Below are 20,572 nucleotides of genomic sequence, written 5' to 3' on the forward strand. Positions count from 1 at the left end.
CGCCCATCTCAGGGATTGCCACACAAATGAAAATTCATCCCCAAAACGGGGGGAAGTGACACCTTCACTGGGGTTCAGGGCTGCAATTGGGGAGCACGACCTGACCAGTGCCATGTGAGTTAGGTGACCAGCCACAGGCAATAGTGAATCGTGGGTGCAAGCGGTTCCCACACACTCATTGGCTAGTGACTACTCACCCAAGCTCTATGGTGGGATCCCCTTTGCCAGCCGGGGAGTGGAGGACACTCCTGACAAATCCTGAGCAGAGACCTGACAGCGCAGCCAGGGGTAACAGGCCTTTGGAAATGGGGCCCTCATCCCGAAGGGCTGCACCCCAGCCTGAGCTTCCTGACCCCTGAACACAGCGAGGCTATGGGGCCCTCAACATCCAGGCCCGAAATGTGTGGCCCCACATGCCTCTGGAGCCCTAGTTTACATAACAGCTCCCGACTACCCCAGACTGTCTGCCACTTTCCAGCTCCATCACTCTCTTGGGCATGCAGGAAGCGGTGCCACCCTCTGGAGTCTTGGCGCCTGGCACCTTGGTGACAATCTGGCCATTGCCAAGGGTAAAGCAAGGATTGGGAAAGGCTGGAACTTCAGGCAAAGCTCACTGTGACGCACCCTGCCTGTGACCTCATTACTCCCACCCGGAGCGATATACACCCGTCACGCCTTGCCATCTGTTCATGCAGGCTCAGGTGCTAGGAAGCCCCAGCTCCTGCTGCATACTGCAAGGTGCTGTGTCAGTGCTACGGGCTGTAGGTGCCAAAGATGAGCTCAGCAGGCGTGTGCCTATCTGTGTGGTGCGGCCTCTCCCAGCGACCACACAGCCCTTCCAAAACCTCTTCACACTTACTCGCATTGGTTCACACCGAGGTATCAGAATTCAGCAGCTGAAGAGCCAGCGACTGGGATGATCCTGCCTCAGGCCCCAAAAGCCTAATAGGAAATTCCTTTAGGAAGGACTGGCTGGGCCCCCCTCTGTGAGACAGAAGGGAAGGTGGGGATTGCTGACAGCCCTGGGAGCCAGCGCAGCTACACAGTATAACACAATACAGACTAGTACATGATAGAATTAAATACCCTATTGCCATCTAACAGCTTCTGACACTATCCATACACTCTCCATTTATTTCTCTGGAGGGAAAATCAAATTCCACCCCACAGTCCAGTACGACAAACTAAGTCCTGAAGACAGGGCCCAGGACTACTCCAGGCATGCCGGCAGTGTTCTGTGGGTTTCAGAGGCAGGAGCTGTGGCATCTACTTGTGGATGCTTGACACGTGTAGATGTTTTAATTTTGTGTTTTGGGCCCCTGCCCTTGCAAGTAAATGCAGGGCTGTTTCAGAGTAGAAGCCATGTTAGTCTGTATCCGCAAAAAGATTTATTTTATTTATTAGAGCATAAGCTTTCGTGGACTACAGCCCACTTCTGTAGTCCACGAAAACTTATGCTCTAATAAATTTGTTAGTCTCTAAGGTGCCACAAGTACTCCTGTTCTTTTTGCAGGGCTGTTGTGTTTGCTACAACAGTGTAATTGCAGCGAAAAGCCACTAGATGGCAAGATTTAGGCATTCATTCCAAAGGACAGGATAGTTGTACAGTACTGTGATTCCCTTCCCGTCACTGTACATTTATTAAATATTTAATCATAGGCTTTGACTCTCATAGGACAGTAAATCGTTACTAAGAACAACTTCCACTTACAAAGCACGTTTTCATCGATGAGGCTCTCAAGGCACTTTCCAAACTAGCCATACACGAGTCACTTCCCCATCATAGAAAAAAAGCTGTCATGTCTAAGCAACCCCGCAAGGCTGCACAGTTTAGGACCGTAAGTGAAGAAACATACTCTGTCTGTGCAGTGCCCATCACAAGGGAGCCTTTGCATGCTATGGGTCTACAAATAGTAATGATGATGAGATATGGCGGCAGATCCGTATGTGCTTGATTATGTTCTAGCATTCGTTACATATCACTGATATGAACAGCGCAATTTCAGCCTTCAGCAGCCTAGTGAAGGATTTATTTCCAGGCATGACCTTCTTTGTTCTGTGTTTGTACAGCACCTAGCACAGTGGGGGACTGGTCCACGACCCTGGCTCCTAGGTGCTACTTCAATAGAATAGTAGGGGCTGAAGCAAGGCAACAACCAGCGCTTATACGATTCTGGCTGCAGTTTACCTTTTAATGGTATTTCTTGTCCCCACTCAATGCAGCCATAAGTCATGGGGATGTCGTGATCAAAGTAAGAATCTAGCTAGCTAGATGAGACTAACAGAGAAAGGGCATTTGTGTACTGATGTGACAGCTGAGAGAGAAATCAGCAGCGGTTTAAACTATTGGTGGGGACGGCTCATAGATGGGATATTAGGCTATCTGTTAACAACAACTAGGGCTGAGGCTTACAAAGGCAAGGAAATAATGTAATCATTTTGCACTTAGGATGCTGAGTAACAGTTTCTGAACAAAAATGGACCAGTGGGAGCTAGGCCAGTTATTGGCTACCACCTGGGATTCACTGGCTACTCAATTTGTCTTTCAGTCCAGTGAGAGCAAATTTCTTCCTGTCACTGGCTCAGGACACCTCCAGCACATGCCCGTGTGTGTGTGAGAGAGTGGATGCCTGCCAGCTCCACCCTTCCCTGACTCCCACCCATGCAGGGCTGCCATTGCCTTCTGGGCTATTGCTTACATGGGCTCCAAGGGACAGAGATAGCATAGCCTTGATGTGGTCCTTGACCTGTGCCCCCTCACTGTCAGCACTTGCCAAGAGGACAGGCAGACTGAAGCTTTTCAGGGCTGATTCCCTCAGAATAGGCTTATCCACGCAATGCGGGCTGGTGCAGTATAGACTGTCATAGGGCTGGGAGTTATTCCGCATACAGCATCGATACAGCACGTGTAGAAGTCTGGAGCTGAGTCATTTGCTTCTGATTTGTGACTATCTGAACAGGCAGAATTTGTGTTACCCCCTCTGGTGAGTTAATCGCCACTCACCATATCTAATTTTTTCGTAAAGCTCCAGCTCCTGGAGTCCTGTGATTAAGAGAGATTCTCACCTTTTGCTTGCAAAAAGTACATTTCCAGCCCTCATGGCTACAGAGAAATGCCTGAAAACATGACACCAAGTGACCCAGAAACCACACAGCAAAGAAAAAAGAAGCCAACTTTATTATTTGTTAAAAATCTCATGATTTTCAGGGCCCGACTAGTGATTTTTGAACACCCAGGGCTAGTAACATCACAGAGGAAGGACATGATCTCCCAGTGCTGCCACCACAAAAAAGCAAAGTGCAGTCATGGGTGGGGCTCTGGGCTGCCCCAGGCCCTGACAGAGTAGAGGAGGCGTCAGGGTCCAGGCAAGTTTGAGGATCTACTCCATGGTTTTCAGCCCCTCTGCGATGAGGTTGAGTTCATAGCACCAGGTTTCATAGCGATAGGCCATGCGGATCTGAGCTACATTTGTCTTCCAGATGTTGTTGCCTTGGGGCCCCTCCTCACGGTAATTCTCCCCCAGGAACTTGGTCTTCTCCTGGCAGAGACAAGGGAGCAGAATGAAAGGCACTGCATGGATCTATGCCCTCATCTCCTTCGGACAGCCTCCCGCTGCAGGATCCCAGCTGCCCATGCTGTGCACGGGTTAGCATTGGCAGGCTTCTGCAGTCTCCCAGAGAAGCTGCTTCTGTGTCTCAAATTCCCTTTAGCGCCAGGTCTGAGGTGTCACTCTCCAAACAGGCAGAGCCATCCCTCCAGCTCCCCCACCCACTCTGATGCACACATGGAGACAGCTGCAGGAAGGGACATCCTCACTGCCAGGCCAGTGGCAAACTGCTGAGCAGATGGCCCCTCCCCCAGGGAGATGTGGCAGACAGACAGACGTACCTCATGGGACAGACCACATTGCAAGACACTGTTCCTGGCAATCTCACACATGTCACAGGTGCTGAGTTTGAAGACTTGGGCAGCAATGGCGTATTCCTCCATCAGGGGCTCCTAGAGCAACACAAGCATCATATCGGGGGAGAGGAGCGTGCACAGTGCTGCTCCAACAGCTGGCCCTGCAGCCAGACTCCTCCCAGCGCCTGCTGCACAGCTCTGTGCCTAGGGGGGCGCAGCAGGCATTCCCATTACTCCGTTATGGCAGTGCCTAGGACCCTCTCAGAGCAGGGCCCCATTGTGCTGGATGCTGTACAAATAGCTCCCATGTCCCCATATCGCAGTGCAATGGAAGGACCCTGGGTGGTATTTCCATGCTCAGGCCTGCCCTGGCACCATACCTTGGTGTAGTGGAACTGCATGGGGTCGTCCGTGGAGAGAGAGACCATCAGGCCTTTCTGGTGGAAGTCCAGCAGCGGGTTTTTGGCGTATTCAAGGAAGAGGCTGTTGTTGCTGAGCGGGGACATAGCAATGGGGATTTGGGCAAGAAAGTACAGGTACTGCAGCACAGGACTCTGAAAGGAAGAGCGTGGCTGTCTTCAGGGCAGAGGTGGGGAGCAGGGTGGTGGCAGACACTGCTGCTTCTCCACTACCTACAGCCCAACCCTTCCATGCCCCGGCAAAGAGAGCTGGGAGGCAGAGCTCACAGCTGCTTTCTGAGAAGGGGAGGGTCAGTCACCGTCCTATAAATCCACGGGGAGTAGATCTGGGCTTTGCCCTTGGCTTAAGCCAATCGTCTCCTCCATGGTCTGTGCACCCTGCAAGCGCAGATTCCCACCTCCTCAGCATTTTCTCCAAGCAGACGGCCCAGAGCAGGGATCTCAGTGCTGGGGAACACGTGGTGCTCCAGGCGGGGGGCTGCGTTTGAGTGACATAGGATAGCATATTACAGTTCAGTGTGTAAGAGTCATGTGAGGTGCGGCTATGGCACCAGACTGGGGCTCAGGAGAGCTAGGTTAAATTGCCAGCCCTGCCACACACACCTCCAGGGTGCCCTGGGCAAGTCACTTAATGTCTGCGTGCGGGCCCCAGCCCTCCAGGGCCAGTGGGAGGGTGTGAAGCAAGAGCCACTGGCATTGGCTGTGAAGATAGGGCCTTGGCCAGACCATCGCCCTGAACCGCTGGAGCCATGCAGCTCATCAGAGCGTTGGTGGGGGGGGGGACAACATTAAGCGACTCTCCCCCACACTCACCTTCTTTAGGTTCAGGCCATGGGAGATATTATCTGCTGTCATGAAGGCTGCGAGCAGGTGGGTGATGGCCCCGGCTTCCCCGCAGTGGGGTCGGAACAGGAAGGTGTTCATGCCGCGTTCCCTATGTACAGACAGCAATACAGTAACCCCTGTGTCTGATGGAAACCTCTCCAAGCCAGGGGGTGCAGCAGCACCCCCAGCACCCCTAGTTCCAGCACCTAAACATGGGGCTAATGCAGAGAGTGGAAGGGCATTGCTGGGTGGGAGCTGAAGCTGAACTGGAAGCCCACTTCCAGGGAGGAACCCCCAGAGCCCAGCCAGACCCGCTCCCAGGGACAGGACCCCCAGAGCCCAGCCCAGCCCCAGGCCTCAATGTTTGCCCTTTTTTCTCCCTAGTGCATTCAGACTGGGTGCAAGGAGACATTCTCAGCTGAGCCCAGGTGTTTGCCACAATCGCTCATGTCTCCCTGCTGTCAAGGAAGCTTTAGAAATGCCTGGCTCTGGGCTCCTCCACTGGGCAATCTCCACGATGGAAGCACAGACCCCAGCAGAGCCATCCTAGCACCGCCTGCACAGCACGAACTCAGGTCCTTCTCTGCTGGAGGCAACTCACAGCCAACATCCCCTCCCTCCATATGGGGCGCAATGTCCGTGTGACGCATGGCTAGAAAGGGTTAAACATCCTGCAAAATAAATAACCTTCAAAAGACACCATGGGGAGATAATGTTTGTGTTTTTGTGTATTTACATATGTATAAGTAAGGTCCACAATGTAATCAACAGTCCCTGTCTATGCTGGATTCTGAAAATTCAGAGGTCAAAAGAACATCCTATAGTTTAAATGAACACAGGATAGGTCTGTATTCATCTCTCTTTGAAATGTATAGCAAATAATCTGTGAATGATGGAGGAACAAGCAAATTGCCTTATATTAATTCTATAGCTAAGTACCGGTGATGGACCTCCTTCAAAGTCAGGCTAATCACCTTTTCAATTCCAACTTGTCAAAAGACATGAAATTGTATCAAAGATCCTTGGGTCCTGATTCTGTCATTTCAGATCTGCTTGGGCTTCATCAGGGGAAGTTTGAGTCGCAAGACTGAGGTCCCAGTTATGCTGGTATGCCCTGAATATGATCTTTGGATATTGGACTATAACCTATGAACTATTTCTGAAAGAGCTCTTTGCAACAACAAAGCTCACCATCTATGCGATTAATCTGAACATCAGTGAATTGAACTCATGTCTGTATATATATTGATCGTTTAACCCTACTCTCTGTCTTTTGTTTTTGAATAAAGTTTAGTTTAGTTATTAAGAATTGTCTGTAGCGTGTATTTGGGTAAGATCTGGAATATTCAATAACCTGGGAGGTAATGTGTCTGATCCTTTGGGATTGGTAGAACCTTTTATTTTATATGATGAAATAAGACTTAAAGACATTTTCATCATATTTGACGTGGGTACCCAGATGGAGGCCTGAGACTGGATTACTTTAAGGCAGTGGTTCTCAAACTTTTGTACTGGTGACCCCTTTCACATAGCAAGCCTCTCAGTGTGACCCTCCCTCATAAATTAAAAACACTTTTTTATATATTTAACACTATTATAAATGCTGGAGGCAAAGCAGGGTTTGGGGTGGAGGCTGACAGCTCGTGACCCCCCATGTAATAACCCTGAGGGATCCCGACCCCCAGTTTGAGAACCCCTGCTTTAAGGGAACTGTGTTGTTTGGACTTCTGAGTAACCGGTAAGGTAATAAAGAAGCTGTTTTATGCTGGCTTGATAAATCTAAATATTGGAATATCCACCAGCTTTATGGGGATTGTCTGCCCCATTCTTTGCAGCTCACCCTAATTGAGTGACCACAGATGGCCCCCACTAGGACTCGGTCACAGCCCGTGACCCAGGTCCCCGCCAGAGGGCACCAGCAGCACATATTCCCCGTGCGGTGACCCACCTGCGGAGGTTGTTGAGCACCACGATGTTGGCGTACATGTAGTACAGGTAGTAGGTATACGACGGGTTCTTCTCATGGCTCCACTTGTCCGGCTTGGGGCTCTTGGTGGAAAACATGTGCCCACTGTGCTTGGACTCGTCGTCCACGCTATCGAAGCCGGTGATCTGCTGGCACGAGCAGACAGGAGTGGGTCAGCCCCACCGCCCTCCGCTGGCTCCTAGGGCTCTCCCAATTGGGGGGGTCTCTGTGAGCAAAGCCAGACGTCACCTCCCTCCCCATGGGCTAAGCAACCTTGGACATCCATCTCCCCGACCCAGGACACACGGCACTGAGTGCCTGACACCGCTCTCACCCCAAGCACCACAGCACATGCAGTGCAGGAGGGGGCCCAGCGCCCACAGCACATCCCCTGCCCACCCTGCCCAGAACCCCATGCAGAGCCTGGCACATGCAGCGCAGGAGGGGTGCCGGGCTCCGCCCACTAGCCTGGGCCCAGCACCAGGCAACTCGGAAAGGAGCTTGCTCGCTCATCTCACAGGCCTCCCTCTCCTGGCACCTCCCAACCCCAACCCATTTCTCTGGTTGGGGCCAGAGCAGGGAGGGTGGAAGGCTGACTTCCCCGACCTGTGGGGGAGGGCTCGGTGCTAATGCCGAGCTTACCAGTGTGGCAGATAGTGGTGGGGTCTGAGCCCCAGAGGCACCACCCCTCCCGTCAGCGCTTTGTCAGGCCCAGGCCTCTCTGTACAGCACTCACGTGTCGCAGGAATACGCTCAGCTCCTTGTTGGCCTGAGGACTGACTGTCGCTTCAAACACAGGCACAAAAATATTCTCCAGCATCTTCCCAAAGTGGGGGAGGAAGTTCTTGGCCCTGAACACGTCACTGGGGACAGAGACCAGGATTAGCCTCCAGCAGGAGAGCTGCACAGCCCCCAGCATGGACAGAACACCTCCCCCTGAGGCCCCTCTACAGACGCCCCGCAGCTGCCACGTCAGTAAGTCAGGATGCTCCTGCTCCCGCCAGCCTTGCCCCGACACCCGGAATCTCACCCCATGGCACGTACTAAATCCTGGGCACTTGGATCATCCACTTCATGTTGGGGGAGTAGACCCTGTGCCTGTTGAACCAGCTGGCCAGCTTGGGCCACTCCTCTGGCGAGCGCCCATAGATAGACAGGCGGGGTTCCGCATGCTGGTACCTGGCATCCTCCAAGTCAGAGCCGACTTCCTGCAGACGTAAGGGTGCAGGTGGTCACGTGTGCCCCACTCACTTGGCTGGAACTCGGCATACTGTGGGCATACAGGCTCCTTCCTGCTGCATTGGGTTCCCCTTGTGTCCCCCTCCCCCCCGGCTCACCTTGATGATGGTGGCAAAGTACTCGCCATCAATGGTGTTTTCTGTCTTCAGGTAGAGGTCACGCAGCTCACTGGCTCCCACGGGGTTGTACTTGTCATTAAACTTGTCAAAGCGCTGGAAGGTCTGGCGCCCCTGGGGTGCAAATCAGGGTCAGAGCCGAGGGCGGATAATGCTTCATGGACCTAACGGGGCGGGGTGTGATGGACTAAGGCCTCGCTGGAGAGGAGAGGGTTAACCCCAATTCTAGAGAAGAACATTGGCCACCCTGCCATGGGACAGAGCTGGTGCAGTATGTGCCTGGGGAGGGGTCCCGGGTGACAGAAGGCATGTGATGGAGTGCCCCTAGGAGACGTAGGTGAGGGTGCCCATGGGGCATGTGGGGACATGGCCCTGCAGGAGGGCAGGCGTGGGACGTCTTACAGCAGAGGCCAACAGACTCACAGCGTGAACATCCAGAGAATCCACCGTCAGGTCATAGGGGTGCATGTTGAGCTGCTCGAAGAGCTGCTTCAGGGTGAGTTTCTCGCCCTTGGCGTCATACACGACCCTCTCCGCGTCCACACGGTACGACTTCTTGATGAAGCGCAGCAGGTGCTTCTGGTTCATGCAGGCCGCAGCATGAATGTGGGTGTCCACCTGCCAGGCAGAGGGGAGCCATCAGTCTAGCCAGGGCCCAGGTGGTGCGGAGGCAGGGCAGCCAGGCCCACAGAACGGAATGCTGCTGACACTGACTGCAGCCATGGCAAGTCTGCCCTGGCATCAGGGAGCACATCAGTCTGGATCCCAGTAAGCGATGGTGACCACCAGGGACTAGCGGGGGGAGGGGGTACTCCCTGTGCCTGCACCCCAGCCACGCCTGACAGGCCAGCAATGTCTGTGCGTCTGTCCCAGGCCCTCACCTTCCTGCAGTTGTAAAAATCCCGATGAGGGTTGTTCTTCAGCTCCTTCAGCTCCTCCATCTCATTCAGCATCTCGTGCACATTGAACTTGGAGGAGAGGAACTTCAGGCGCCGATGAGCGTAGGTTTTCCTGACAGAGACAAAGGGTCAGAACCCAGGCGCGTTCAGGACCAGCTGAGTGCGTGGGACCTGGGGATGCTGCAGGTGGTGCAAACAAGGGCACGGCTGCCACGCAGCTCATATGTCATGAAATTCCTGCTGTAATGACCTGAATCCTATAGCACCAGCGGCTGGGGCAGTGGCAGCATCCTGCCAAACTCCTCCAGGCCAGGTTTCAGTCCCAGAGCGGGCCCAGTCATGGAGGCCTGCAGCAGGGCTGGGCTCCTCTGGGCACCAGGGGCCTGGCAGGTATTGCTGGGGGCCTGGCCAGCCCCTCTGACTGAAGTGGGAGCTGGTGTCCTGCCTGAGGGCTGCAAAGTTCTGGAGCACAGCCGGACTGGGGTCCCCTGTCATCCCTCTGTGTGGCAGGGGCGGGGGCCTGGCTGGGCACTTACATGGGTCCCTGTGCAATCAGGGCGAGGAGGAAGTTCATGTCATCGAGGAAGTCCTCGAGGTTGGGGTAGGGCAGGTCCTTGGGCTTCCCTCGTCTGGCAGCTGCTGCATCGGCATAGACGTAGACCACACCGCCCTGCATGCAGACGCAGTAGCCCAGGTCCTCGGGCAGATTGTCCGACCGGAAAGGGTCCTCACCCTCCTTCACAGGGGGGGTGAACACTGTCCCGAAGGCAGAGTGCAGGTGAGCAATGGGCCTGGCAGGGCAGCCTTTGCCACACGGCTGTACTCCGGGGCTGAGGGCAGAGTCAGCGCCGGCCTGCACATGAACACAGGTAGCCCACCCTGGAACCCAAGGCCAGGCCAATGGCTGCCCAGCATGGGGCCCAGACAGACACAGAGTGCTGCCGCCAACGTGCTCCTCTGGGGGCCCTTCCCTGCCCCAGTGCCTGGGCTGCTCCCTGCCTCTCTGGTGGTGGAGCCGGCATCCCAGCTCTCTGGCTGCTGAGTCTTTCCAGCCCCGCAAAGCCTGAGCAAGAGCACAGCTTGCCCAGAGACACAAATTGTTGGCGGAGATCTGACAGCCCTGGAGGGATCTGGGTCACGGAAACGAACGAGTGTATGCGTGGCAGACAGCTAAGGCATTCAGAGGGGCTCCACTCCCCCCACATCATGGGGTCAGTCTCTGCAGGAGACTGGTTCCAAGCTAGATAGGGTGAGGCTGCATTCCTGTAGCCTCAACAACAGGAGTCATTTCCTCCAGATAGATGCAGGTTCAGCACCCCCGGCACTGCTACCGGGGACACCCCCTCGCCTGCACAGCCCTGGGCTCCCCAGCTGCTCTTCAAAGGCGTCCTGTTTGTGAGTTACCCTGGAAGTCATGGCTGCTAGGTACCTGGGGCATGCCCATCATCGGCTTGCCAAACCTCGCCTTCCATGTTGCGCAGATACTGGGACGGGGTCTTGGGGAACCTCTGAAACGATTTCTGCATGTATTTCTCCCGGATGCACAAAGCCCGGTAGAGGCCTCTGCAGACGACTTCAAAATCCTCAATTGTGACCTGCAAAAGTTCTTTGTTGAGGACAGTGTTGTGTGCAGCATGTGGGGGCCTGCTCTGGGCCTGTGGGAGCTCCTGGCCTGGCTGGGACACGCAGACAGACACGCTCGCTGTGCACGTGCTGGAGAACAGCTGAATCAAGGCAAGGCCTGGGTTCCCCTGGAGCTCACCCCCACATGCCTGGCCCAAGCAGGCAGCCTGGCCGCCATTCTCCAAGCCCTGCCCTTTCAGCCAGGGCCAATGGGAAAGGTCCTTGCTGAGGTAGAAGGAAAGCCCCAGAGGCCAGGACAAGCCATTAGGGACACTGTCCTGGAGCGCAATTCCCAGCTGCTGTCTGACATCTCACTCTGAAGCTGCAGCCTAGGGTGCTGCAGGGGCTATTTTAGGAGCACAAGCTGGTCCCGCTTCAATTTCATCTGACCCAGCACATCATCAGCACCTCTCATTTACTGCAGAAGGCAAGTGTTGTGTGGGCAGCCCCGGGAGGTCAGGCCAGGTCGCTGGCGAGCGACAGGAGCAGGGGATTGCCACCCAGCAGCTGCAGTGGCTGGCTGGGACCACGGCTGGGGAGTGATGCTGGAGCGGCCATCTCAGTGCCCCGAGGAGTGTCTTGCCAGAAGAACCTGTAACCCACGCCATCCTGTAATGGCCCCTGCCTTTGCTGCTTGGCCCCAGGCTGACCCAGGAGGGCGGGGCTGCACCTGCGCATGGTGGGGGCTGAGGTGAAAGGGGCCTCTCTGTGATTCTCCACAGGCAGAATGCATGCTGAGCATGGGTCCGGCAGTCACCGCACCAGGTGTGTGCATGCAATTCACACAGTGACAGACATAGCGCATGCACAGTCACAGCCTTGCATTTCTGCCCCCCTGCCCTGGCCTGGTGACTGGCTGGAGCACTATGCAGGGAGGTACTAAGGGGTCTCAGCAACTGCTCCATCTGCCACCCTGCAGCATCTCTTCTTGAGGGGCCACAAGGGCCCTGTGCCTTCCCAGCCATCCCACAGAGAAGAGCCCATGAGTTTCTCTGCCACATACATTGGCTTGCACCTTTGGGATCACTAGGGAATTAGCAGGGTGCTGCCATCTGCCCAGACTGAGCTGGGAGAAGTGGCCTCTCCTATGCTTTTAAACAAGGGGCACGCCCGTGCACATTCCCAGCTCCCTGGTGATAGCAGGGATTGAGGCAAGCAGCCAGGAGAGAGGAGGGCAGAGGGCGTGGAGGGGGAGACCGGGAGAGGAAATGGCACTAAGACGTGGGAGGGAGTGAGGCACGCTGGCGCTTACCCCTGAGGCATAGTCCCCTGTGATCTGCACACGCTGGAAGTCAGGCACAGACTGGTACAGTGGCGAGGCAGCGATGAACTCCTCAATGGTGGATAGTTTGGTTGCAGAAGTTTCAGCAATGGGCAGAGCAAGTGCAATTGTCTTCAGGGAAATCAGCTTCTTCCTGCATAGGACGGGGGGAAAACCTCAGCCTGGGCACTGGCAGCACCATGTGCCCTGCAGGCAAGGCAGGGCCCTGCCCAGTGCTAGGGGTCAAAGGACTATGCCCAGGTATTCAAAGGGAAATAGTGCAATTAGCAGCATGTCCTTTCCTGTCTCAGTGCAAACCCGGGCTGTCTGCATCGATAGAACAGTACAATCCAATGCCTCGGCCATCCCAGATGCTGTTTGTCTCCCTGGGTCAAACCATGGCTGGCGAGAGACATGTTCCAGCTCCTGTCCCAGGTGTGCCAAAAGGTGGGGGGAGCAGAGGCTGCAGCAGAAGCTTTGGTCCCACAAACTTGGCTCTCCGGGAGTCAGAGCTCCGTGATGTTTCCAGCCATAGCAGGGTTTGCAACTTTTAATTCGACACTAATCCTAGATGATTGGCTGGAATAACTGGACGCTGTCTGAGTACTTGCATGGCCCTTGTCACCACAGTCTCTGAATGCCTCACAGTCACTAGTGGGGGTTGCTCCTCTGCCCCCTGTGCGGCAGGGTCGGGAAAGCTAAGTGACCGATCCAAGGACACACAGGGCATCTGTGGTGGAGCCTGGACCAGGCCCCTGGTCTCGAGGCCCAACCCAGCACTCGTCTCTGGGGAGCAGTGGCTGAACGCACTAGCCTGTGGACGATGCTCAGGCAGCACGATGAGGCCTGCAGCACAGAGTGACTGGACAGACAGTCTGGATGGATGGATGGCCGGAGTCAATCAGGGCTTTCAAACACTTTCACAGGGGAGTACCCACCTCTTACCACAGGGATTTGTTTGTGGGCCCAGCCCCTAAGACAACACTCCTGGGGCCACCAGACACCAGCATTCATGGAGGAGTGTGTGCTGGGGGCAGGTAATGTGATGAAACACCTGGAAACGAACAGCATGAGCTGCCCAGCAGGCGCTCCATGGCCATGGCCGGGGAACCTCTAGGCCAGACAGACAGTGGCCAGCCCAGGTTGTCCCAGAGAGTTCACTGAGATATTCCCAAGCCATAGTTAAAGTTTCCATCGTCTTCTCTTGGTATAAGGGCATGCAGGGGCAGGGCAGGGGCCGGCGCTGGGGGCTAGCAGGGGCAGGGCAGGTGTCAGAGGTGGGAAGCTTTCAGCCTGTCCCTCCCCACAGTGCCCCAGGCCTATTGCCCTTCACCCAGCTCTCACCGCTTATCAGCCGTGGCTGTGGTCTCCTGGTGGATCATGTGTTCCCTCATTTCATGGTGCAAGATGGGGCAGATTTCTTCCACATCAAAAGGTGAGATCTCGTGCCTGCTCTCCTCGTCCTTCACCTCAGAGGCAAAGACCTTCTCAGCGAAGGAGCGCATCGCCTCATCCATCTCTGCAGGGAGAAGGTGCCCTGGTGACCTGGCCAGTCTGCGCCCAGCCACCCATGACCAGGCAGGACTTCTCCCACTCAGCAGGATGAGGTGCTCCAACCCCCATACCCATCTGGCAGAGCCAAACTCAGCTGTTAGCTACATCTTTGGTCCCTTCTGCCTGCACTTCATCTCCCAGCAGGACTGCGTGTCCCAGCCACCCAGGACAGGGGAGCAAGGGAACAGCTGTTGTCTTGATTCTAATTTCTCAGGGCCTGTCATGGGCTAAGTGGGGCTAGAGACTTGTCCTGACTACAGTGACCAGATGTCCCGATTTTATAGGGACAGGCCCAATTTTGGGGATTTTTTCGTATATAGGCACCTATTACCCCCACCTCCTGTCCTGATTTTTTACATTTGCTATCTGGTCACCCTAGTCCTGACTTCACCCAGCTCCATAGACAATGCTTGCTTGGGGCAGGTCCAGAGCTGAGGGGAAGGCTGGGGCTGAGGGGGGAACAAGTCCGTGGGCAGGGGACTGAGTGGGGTGGACCCAGAAGGGGCAGACATGTGGAAGAACACACAGGAGGGGAGTGAGAGTTAGCACAAGCCCCTTCCTGACCCCCCAGCTGGGTGCTGCTCTCCGCATGTCACTTATACACGCATCCAAGGTAGGATGGAGGCAGTGATGAGGATGAAGATGGACATACGGCTGCTCCCCAAGTGGTATATGGAACATGACAGGGGACTATACGCTCCTGAATGATGTGGAGAAAGTGACTAGGGAAGTGTTATTTACCTCTTCATATAACTCATGAACCAGGGGTCACCCAATTAAATTATTAGGCATCAGGTTTAAAACAACAATAAGGAATTACTTCTTCACACAATGCACAGTCAACCTGTGGAACTCATTGCCAGGGGCTGTTGTGAAATCCAAAAGAACAACTGGGTGCAAAAAAGAACTGGATGAGTTCATGGAGGCTAGGGTGATCCAGGGCTATTAGCTGAGATGGTCAGGGACTCAGCTTCATGCTCTGGGTGTCCTTAAGCCTTGGACTGCCAGAAGCTGGGACTGGATGACGGGGGATGGAGCATGTGATAGTTGCCCTGTTCTGTTCATAGCCTCTGGCACTGGCCACTGTCAGAGACAGGACACTGGGCTACATGGGCCACTGGGCTGACCCAGTGTGGCTATTCTTATATTCACTTGACCCTGGGGGTAGGACTGGGAGAGCAGGAGTTTCCCTGCTGCTGCTCCAGCGACCTTGTCTAGCAGGTGGGACCCAACATTTGCTAAAGACGATCCAGCCTGAACTGGGAGAGCTGGTGCCATGGACATGATTTGGTGGTGGCCCTACTCTGTGCCATTCAGGGCCTTCCACAAATGGGGGATGAATGGCGTTGGTGTTTGGCTGCCCCAGACACCTCATTGCCATTTGGTTGCGCTCCACACTCTGGGGCGAGGCTGGGGCCGCTGGGGTTTCTGGCCTGTTTCGCCCCATGGGGCTGGGAGCACTAGGTAAGGGGACTGCTGGCCGCCCACTGGCACTTAGTAGGGTTTTTGGTTGGCCCTTGCCAGTGCTTTTTTTGTAATGGCACAAAGGGAGCACTGGCACCTCACCCAGTGCCAAAGGAAAGGGGCAGAGCCAATGAGAAATCAGGAGCCTGAGACTGACAGTCCCCAGAGCCAATGGGGAGAGGTCAGTGCTCCAGGTCAGCCCGATTGACAGGGCAGACAGGCCAATGAGGGAGTCAGAAGCCTGGGGTCCCGTCCTTCGAGTGGGCTGGAGCTGCCCGAGGCAGCGCAGGGCAGAGCTAAGGGGAGAGCAGGGGCCGGGGCCGGGCCGGGGGCAGAGCCAGAAAGGAGCAGCCCAGAGAGCAGAGCCGGGCCGGGAGCAGAGCCGCGCTGGCCAGAGGGGCAGCCCGGGGAGCTGCGCTGGAGGCAGAGCCGCAGCCGCGCTGAGGCAGGAGCTGGGGCCGTCCGGAGCCGAGTGCGGTGAGCAGCTGGGGAGCGCGAGGGGGGACCCCAGGCAGAGGGCCCAGCGCAGGGAGAGGTCCCCAGCCAAGGGGTCTCACAGGCCGGACTGGGAGGGGGCAACGCTGGGGGGAAGGGCCCTGCCACCTAGAGCCTGAGGGCGGCCCCGGGTTGCCAACTTTCTGACCAAACAAAACCGAACACCCTTGCCCCGCCCCTTCTCTGAGGCCCCGCCCCACTCACTCCATTCCTCCCCCCCCCCCATTCACTCGCTCATTTTCACCGGGCTGGGGAGGGCCCTTTCTCAACCGGGTGTTCGGTTGAAAACTGGCAGCCCACCCGCAGCATCCCTGCCTTATTTTGTTTGTTGGTTGCTGTTTAATCAGTCGTGTTTGCTTTGAACTCTATGTAATGAGCAGTGGGTCGGGGACGTGGCCGGGGCAGAGAGAGCACCCCGCCGTGGGGACACCCTAGCCACTGTCCTAAGTGACTACAACGAGACTGGGGATCCAGCCCCCGAGGGATCCTGGGCCTGGCCTTGTCGGGGCTACGAGGACTGTGCCCCATGGGAGGGAGGAAGGGGACCCTCAAGGACAGGCAGGCTCCTGGGTAAAGGGAGTGGGAGCGAGGACTTAAGATCCTTTAGCTAGCCAGTTCCACAAGGGTGGTGTCTAGGGTTGCCAACTCTCCAGGATTGCCCTGGAGTCTCTATGAATTAAAAATTATTTTTCCATTAAAGATTTTGTCTTGATGAAACCTCCAGGAACAGGGCAAGCCTTAAGTAAAATGGCACCCCGGGCAAACTAGCATTTTGGTGCCCCCCCTTTGTCCCTGGTCCCCATGGACTCCCCGCCTGCACCCCCAACCCCTGCACTTCTCTGCTGCCTGCATCTCCAACCCCTGCCCCTCTCTTGCACCCGAACCCGTGCATTGTGCCCCCTTTGTCCCTAAGCCCTGAACCCCTCTCCTGCGCCCACATGGGAAAACTGACCTGGATGCATGAAGCAGCTGGCATTACTGCTTGCTCTCCCCCCCACCCCCAAATACTGCTCCTCCATGCACCCGTGGGGGCTGTGAGAGGGAAGCGAGGACCGGCATCACGGCTCCCTACATCCAGATCACTTTCCTCTCCTGGGCTGTGTAAGTGCTTGGTGTTGCTCCTCGCTCCCCCATTCCCAGCCCCCTGGGGCAGGGCGCAGAGGAACATTGGGGGAAGTATCTGTGCATCTCTGCTTGTCCCTCACCCCGTTCCTCAGCCAGGAGGAAACAGGGAGAAATCTGGGCGCCCCTCCACGCGGCTCTCCCTTCAACCAGGAGCAAGTTCTGACTTTAAACCGGCAGTGCGCACCTCTATGCTGCTGCATGGCGCCCCCTTGCCCATGGAGCCCCCGGGCAGTTGCTTGGTGGCCCCGCCCCTAAGGCTTGCCCTGTCCAGGAATATGTTCAGCCAAAATTGGCAACCACATAGGCCAGGAAAGTTCCCCATGATAGCAGAACCATTCCTCCGCTTACCTCTAGAAAGGGGTTTCCTTAAGCTACCAGATGTTATAGCAACAATGGAGCATGCAGAAACAGCCACCTGGGAGCCAAACCAATGACCTCCTGTACCCCTCAAGGTGCAGCTCCAGAGATTGCTGGAAGGGAAAGGGGCCTGTGCAGGAGGCCAGCATAACTATGCACAACTGACATGCCACCTAAAGCTGCAAGGCACTAGCAAGGACTCAGCCACTTCTGGGGGGTTGAAGCAGTGCCTGGCCTCCTGCACGGCCGCCTGCAGGGCACAGACACTTTGGAACAGCTCCAGAAAGTGAATGCTCCCTGGACCTAACCGCCCCACAGTGAGCCTGGGCAGCCCATGAACGTGAGCTGAGCAGCCCAGGAATGTGATGTATGGCAGGAGGGATGTGAACTGTGATGAGCAGAAGGCTGGAGGATGGCCTATGCTGGGGATATGCACATGCAACACCACAACGAGCAGGTGATGAGGTTCCAGGACTGGGCCCCATCTGCACGACAGAAACAACTGCATTGGGGGAGTTCCTGCTCTGAACCCACAGCTTCTACTCGGACATGGCCTTAGGGAGGCAACAGCATTTTATCCCCTGGCATTTGAATTTCAGCTCTAAGGTTCCACCCTTGAGAGAAGGCTGCTGAGGCAACCTTGTTCCCAGCAGCTGCAAGATCCTGGGGCAAAGAGACTCATGCTCAACTCTGCATCCAGCAGCAGCGTCACTGCAAATTCAGGAGTTGTGTCCATTTCTCAGCAGTTCAGGTTTTGCTATATAAGCAGCTCCAGATCTATGTGACACAAGGGCCAGGCCGTGGTAAATTGCCATGAGCCTGAGGGATGCACTGAGTTGTCGTAGCTATTTGCATTCTCGTTATCAGAATAAATGCAACTTCTGAACCACTACTCTGCTCATATCTTGCTGGCAGATGGGGACACTGGGTGTGTGAGTTTCCCAGCATTTGCAGATTATCAGTTTGTCCTCACCATGTCCACGGTAGAAGGGGAAGGTGCAAGGGCCTGCGCATTGTGGGCCCCTGACCTGGATAAAGGAGACTAAGTCTCCGGTCTTGGTCCCAGTCAAGTCTGTGGATTGACTGCAGTGAGAGCAGGAGGTGGCCAGAGAATGCTAGGTTAGCATAAGTCATACAGCAGAGAAGTGAGGTACTTGTTAGATTTGGAAGAAAACCAAAATTTTTCTCCCTTTAATCCTGCTCGTTTCACAGAGAATGAGATATCACCCCAAGTTAGGGTGACCAGACAGCAAGTGTGAAAAATCAGGACGGGGTGGGGGGTAAGAGGACCCTATATAAGAAAAAGACCCCAAAATCGGTACTGTCCCTATAAAATCGGGACACCTGGTCACCCTACCCCAAGTTATGGAGGCCCAGCCTCTCCACTGGCCTGAGCTGCAGGCTCAAGGAGTTAAGGGTCAAGTTGGAACTTTACAAAACACCAACTGTTAAGGAAATGTTTAACAATAAATAGCAGCTTTAGTGATTGTAAACAGCCAGACAGTCAAAACATCTGGAAACCAATTCTACTTGTGGTCCAGGCTGGTTCCTGGCATGTACTGCTGAGAAATGGCTGCTTCTTGGATTGTTAACATATTGCCATGGTCATTTGTCTATTGGCTATTTCCAGGGATAATTTATCTGGTTCATACTCCAGCAGCCACACAAGAAAGGGCCAGTAATATTCACGTTTCTCTTCTGCTGTTGGAGGTAAAATAAAAACAGAGATGATCAGCTCTCACAAGTCCCCAGATGCTTCTCCCTCCCATCAATATTAGCATTTGTGCAGAAAAATGTGCAGAATTATTTCAGTGGCAAATATTCTAATTGTTCTGTTTGCACTAGACTAGTGCACTGTGTCACTTTGCAGTGATAGGAAATATCTCAGTTACACATACAAATTCTGCTTTGACTGTTTTACAACGTTGCCTTAATGCTACACCAGAAATAACTGTGTTGCAAACATCTCATTCCTACTTGGGGGCTGTTCAGCCATTACATGGAGCCTAAAATCTGCATCAACAACTTCAGCTCAGTTCTGTGCAAAAGCTCTATCTAAAAACCTGGTCCGGGATTTTCCTATGTCCATCTGAGGAGAGCAGCATTTGATAACAGGATCTGACCAGGGTTAGATGGAGAAGAGCTGGGAACCTCCAAGGCAGCAGCTTTTGCTAATGGCGTCTATCCTCTGGCCAGCCAGAGATGGGACAGCTAGCACTCCATAATCGTCACTTAGGTCATGGCCTATTCAGAATTATATAAGAATAATTACTGAATACATTTACTCATCAAATAAGATCCAGGCACCCTTGTCAGGTGTTTCCACACTCCTGCACTCAAGGGCAGGCAGCACAATTCAGCACAGGATGCCAGAGCACAGAGTTAGCAGAGACTCCTTTGGCTCCTAACAAGAAGCTGATGTTTTAGCGATTTGGCTGGTCTGGGAATTGTTCTGGATCCACCAATGGGAGAAACAAAGGTTGTGAGAAACTCCCACAGCCTGTGCCTCAGCAAGGGGAGGTAAAGAAATGAATATTGCTACAAGCTTGCACTTTTGATTTGGTGTCTGAGAAACTCAGGTTTATAGCATCATAGAGATGTAGGGCTGGATGGGGCCTCAAGATGTCATCAAGTCCAGCCTCCTGCACTGTGGCAGGACCAAATAAACCTAGACAATCCCTGCCAGCTGTTTGTCCAACCTGTTCTTGAAAACCCTCAGCAATGGGGATTCCACAACCTCCCTTGGAAGCCTCTTCCAGAGCCCAATTATCCTTAGAATTAGAAAGTTTTTCCTAATATCTAACCCCCATATCCCTTGCTGCAGATTAAACTTCTGGTCCTACCTTCAGTGGATATAAAGAACAGTTGATCACCATTCTCTTAGTAACAGCACTTAACATATTTGAAAACTGTTTTCAACCCTCCCACCCCCCACGTCTTTTCTCAAGACTAAACATGCCCAGTTTTTTAACTTTTCCCCCTGAGCAGGTTTTCTAAACCTTTGATCATTTTTGTTGCTCGTCTCTGGACTCTCCAATTTGTCCACATCTTTCCTAAAGTGTGGCGCCCAGAACTGAACATAGTACTCTAGCTGAGGCCTCACCAGTGCGGAGTAGAGTGGGACAATTACCTCCCATGTCTTACACACAACACTCCTATTAATACATCTCAGAATGATATGCTGCTGGAAGAGTAGCAGAAGGGGCAACTTTGATCATATGTGTTGGGAATGTTCTTTCACCAAATGTTTTTGGAGGCAGATGTTCCACCAGTCTTCCGCTACTTTTCAAACATAGTTCACGCTAGGGCTTGCTTTCCTGGTTAT

The 20,572-nt window shown here is 54.3% G+C and overlaps 1 protein-coding gene across 1 annotated transcript; it reads right to left on the reverse strand.

The window, feature by feature from the left end:
- Nucleotides 1-3,206: 3,206 nt before the first annotated feature.
- On the reverse strand, nt 3,207-16,899 carry AMPD1 (adenosine monophosphate deaminase 1). Its single transcript, XM_034768789.1, has 15 exons — nt 16,838-16,899; nt 13,597-13,806; nt 12,244-12,406; nt 10,798-10,963; nt 9,905-10,124; nt 9,351-9,480; nt 8,893-9,087; nt 8,452-8,583; nt 8,159-8,322; nt 7,851-7,977; nt 7,097-7,260; nt 5,137-5,257; nt 4,285-4,458; nt 3,890-4,000; nt 3,207-3,539 (listed from the first exon to the last, which is right to left on the reverse strand). The coding sequence occupies exons 1-15, from the start codon at nt 16,897-16,899 to the stop codon at nt 3,381-3,383; spliced, it is 2,298 nt and encodes a 765-aa protein (XP_034624680.1). The 3' UTR covers nt 3,207-3,380.
- Nucleotides 16,900-20,572: the final 3,673 nt, after the last annotated feature.

Source organism: Trachemys scripta, chromosome 4, assembly GCF_013100865.1.
Source record: "Trachemys scripta elegans isolate TJP31775 chromosome 4, CAS_Tse_1.0, whole genome shotgun sequence".
Lineage (NCBI taxonomy): Eukaryota > Metazoa > Chordata > Testudines > Emydidae > Trachemys > Trachemys scripta.

Coding starts and splice junctions, on each gene's coding strand:
- AMPD1 (XM_034768789.1), bottom strand. CDS start 16,899: ATGGGGGAGCGAGGAGCAACACCAAGCACTTACACAGCCCAGGAGAGG. Junction 9,088..9,350: donor ATTTTTACAACTGCAGGAAG/GTGAGGGCCTGG, acceptor TCTGCCTGGCAG/GTGGACACCCACATTCATGC. Junction 8,323..8,451: donor ACTTTGCCACCATCATCAAG/GTGAGCCGGGGG, acceptor TTACGTCTGCAG/GAAGTCGGCTCTGACTTGGA.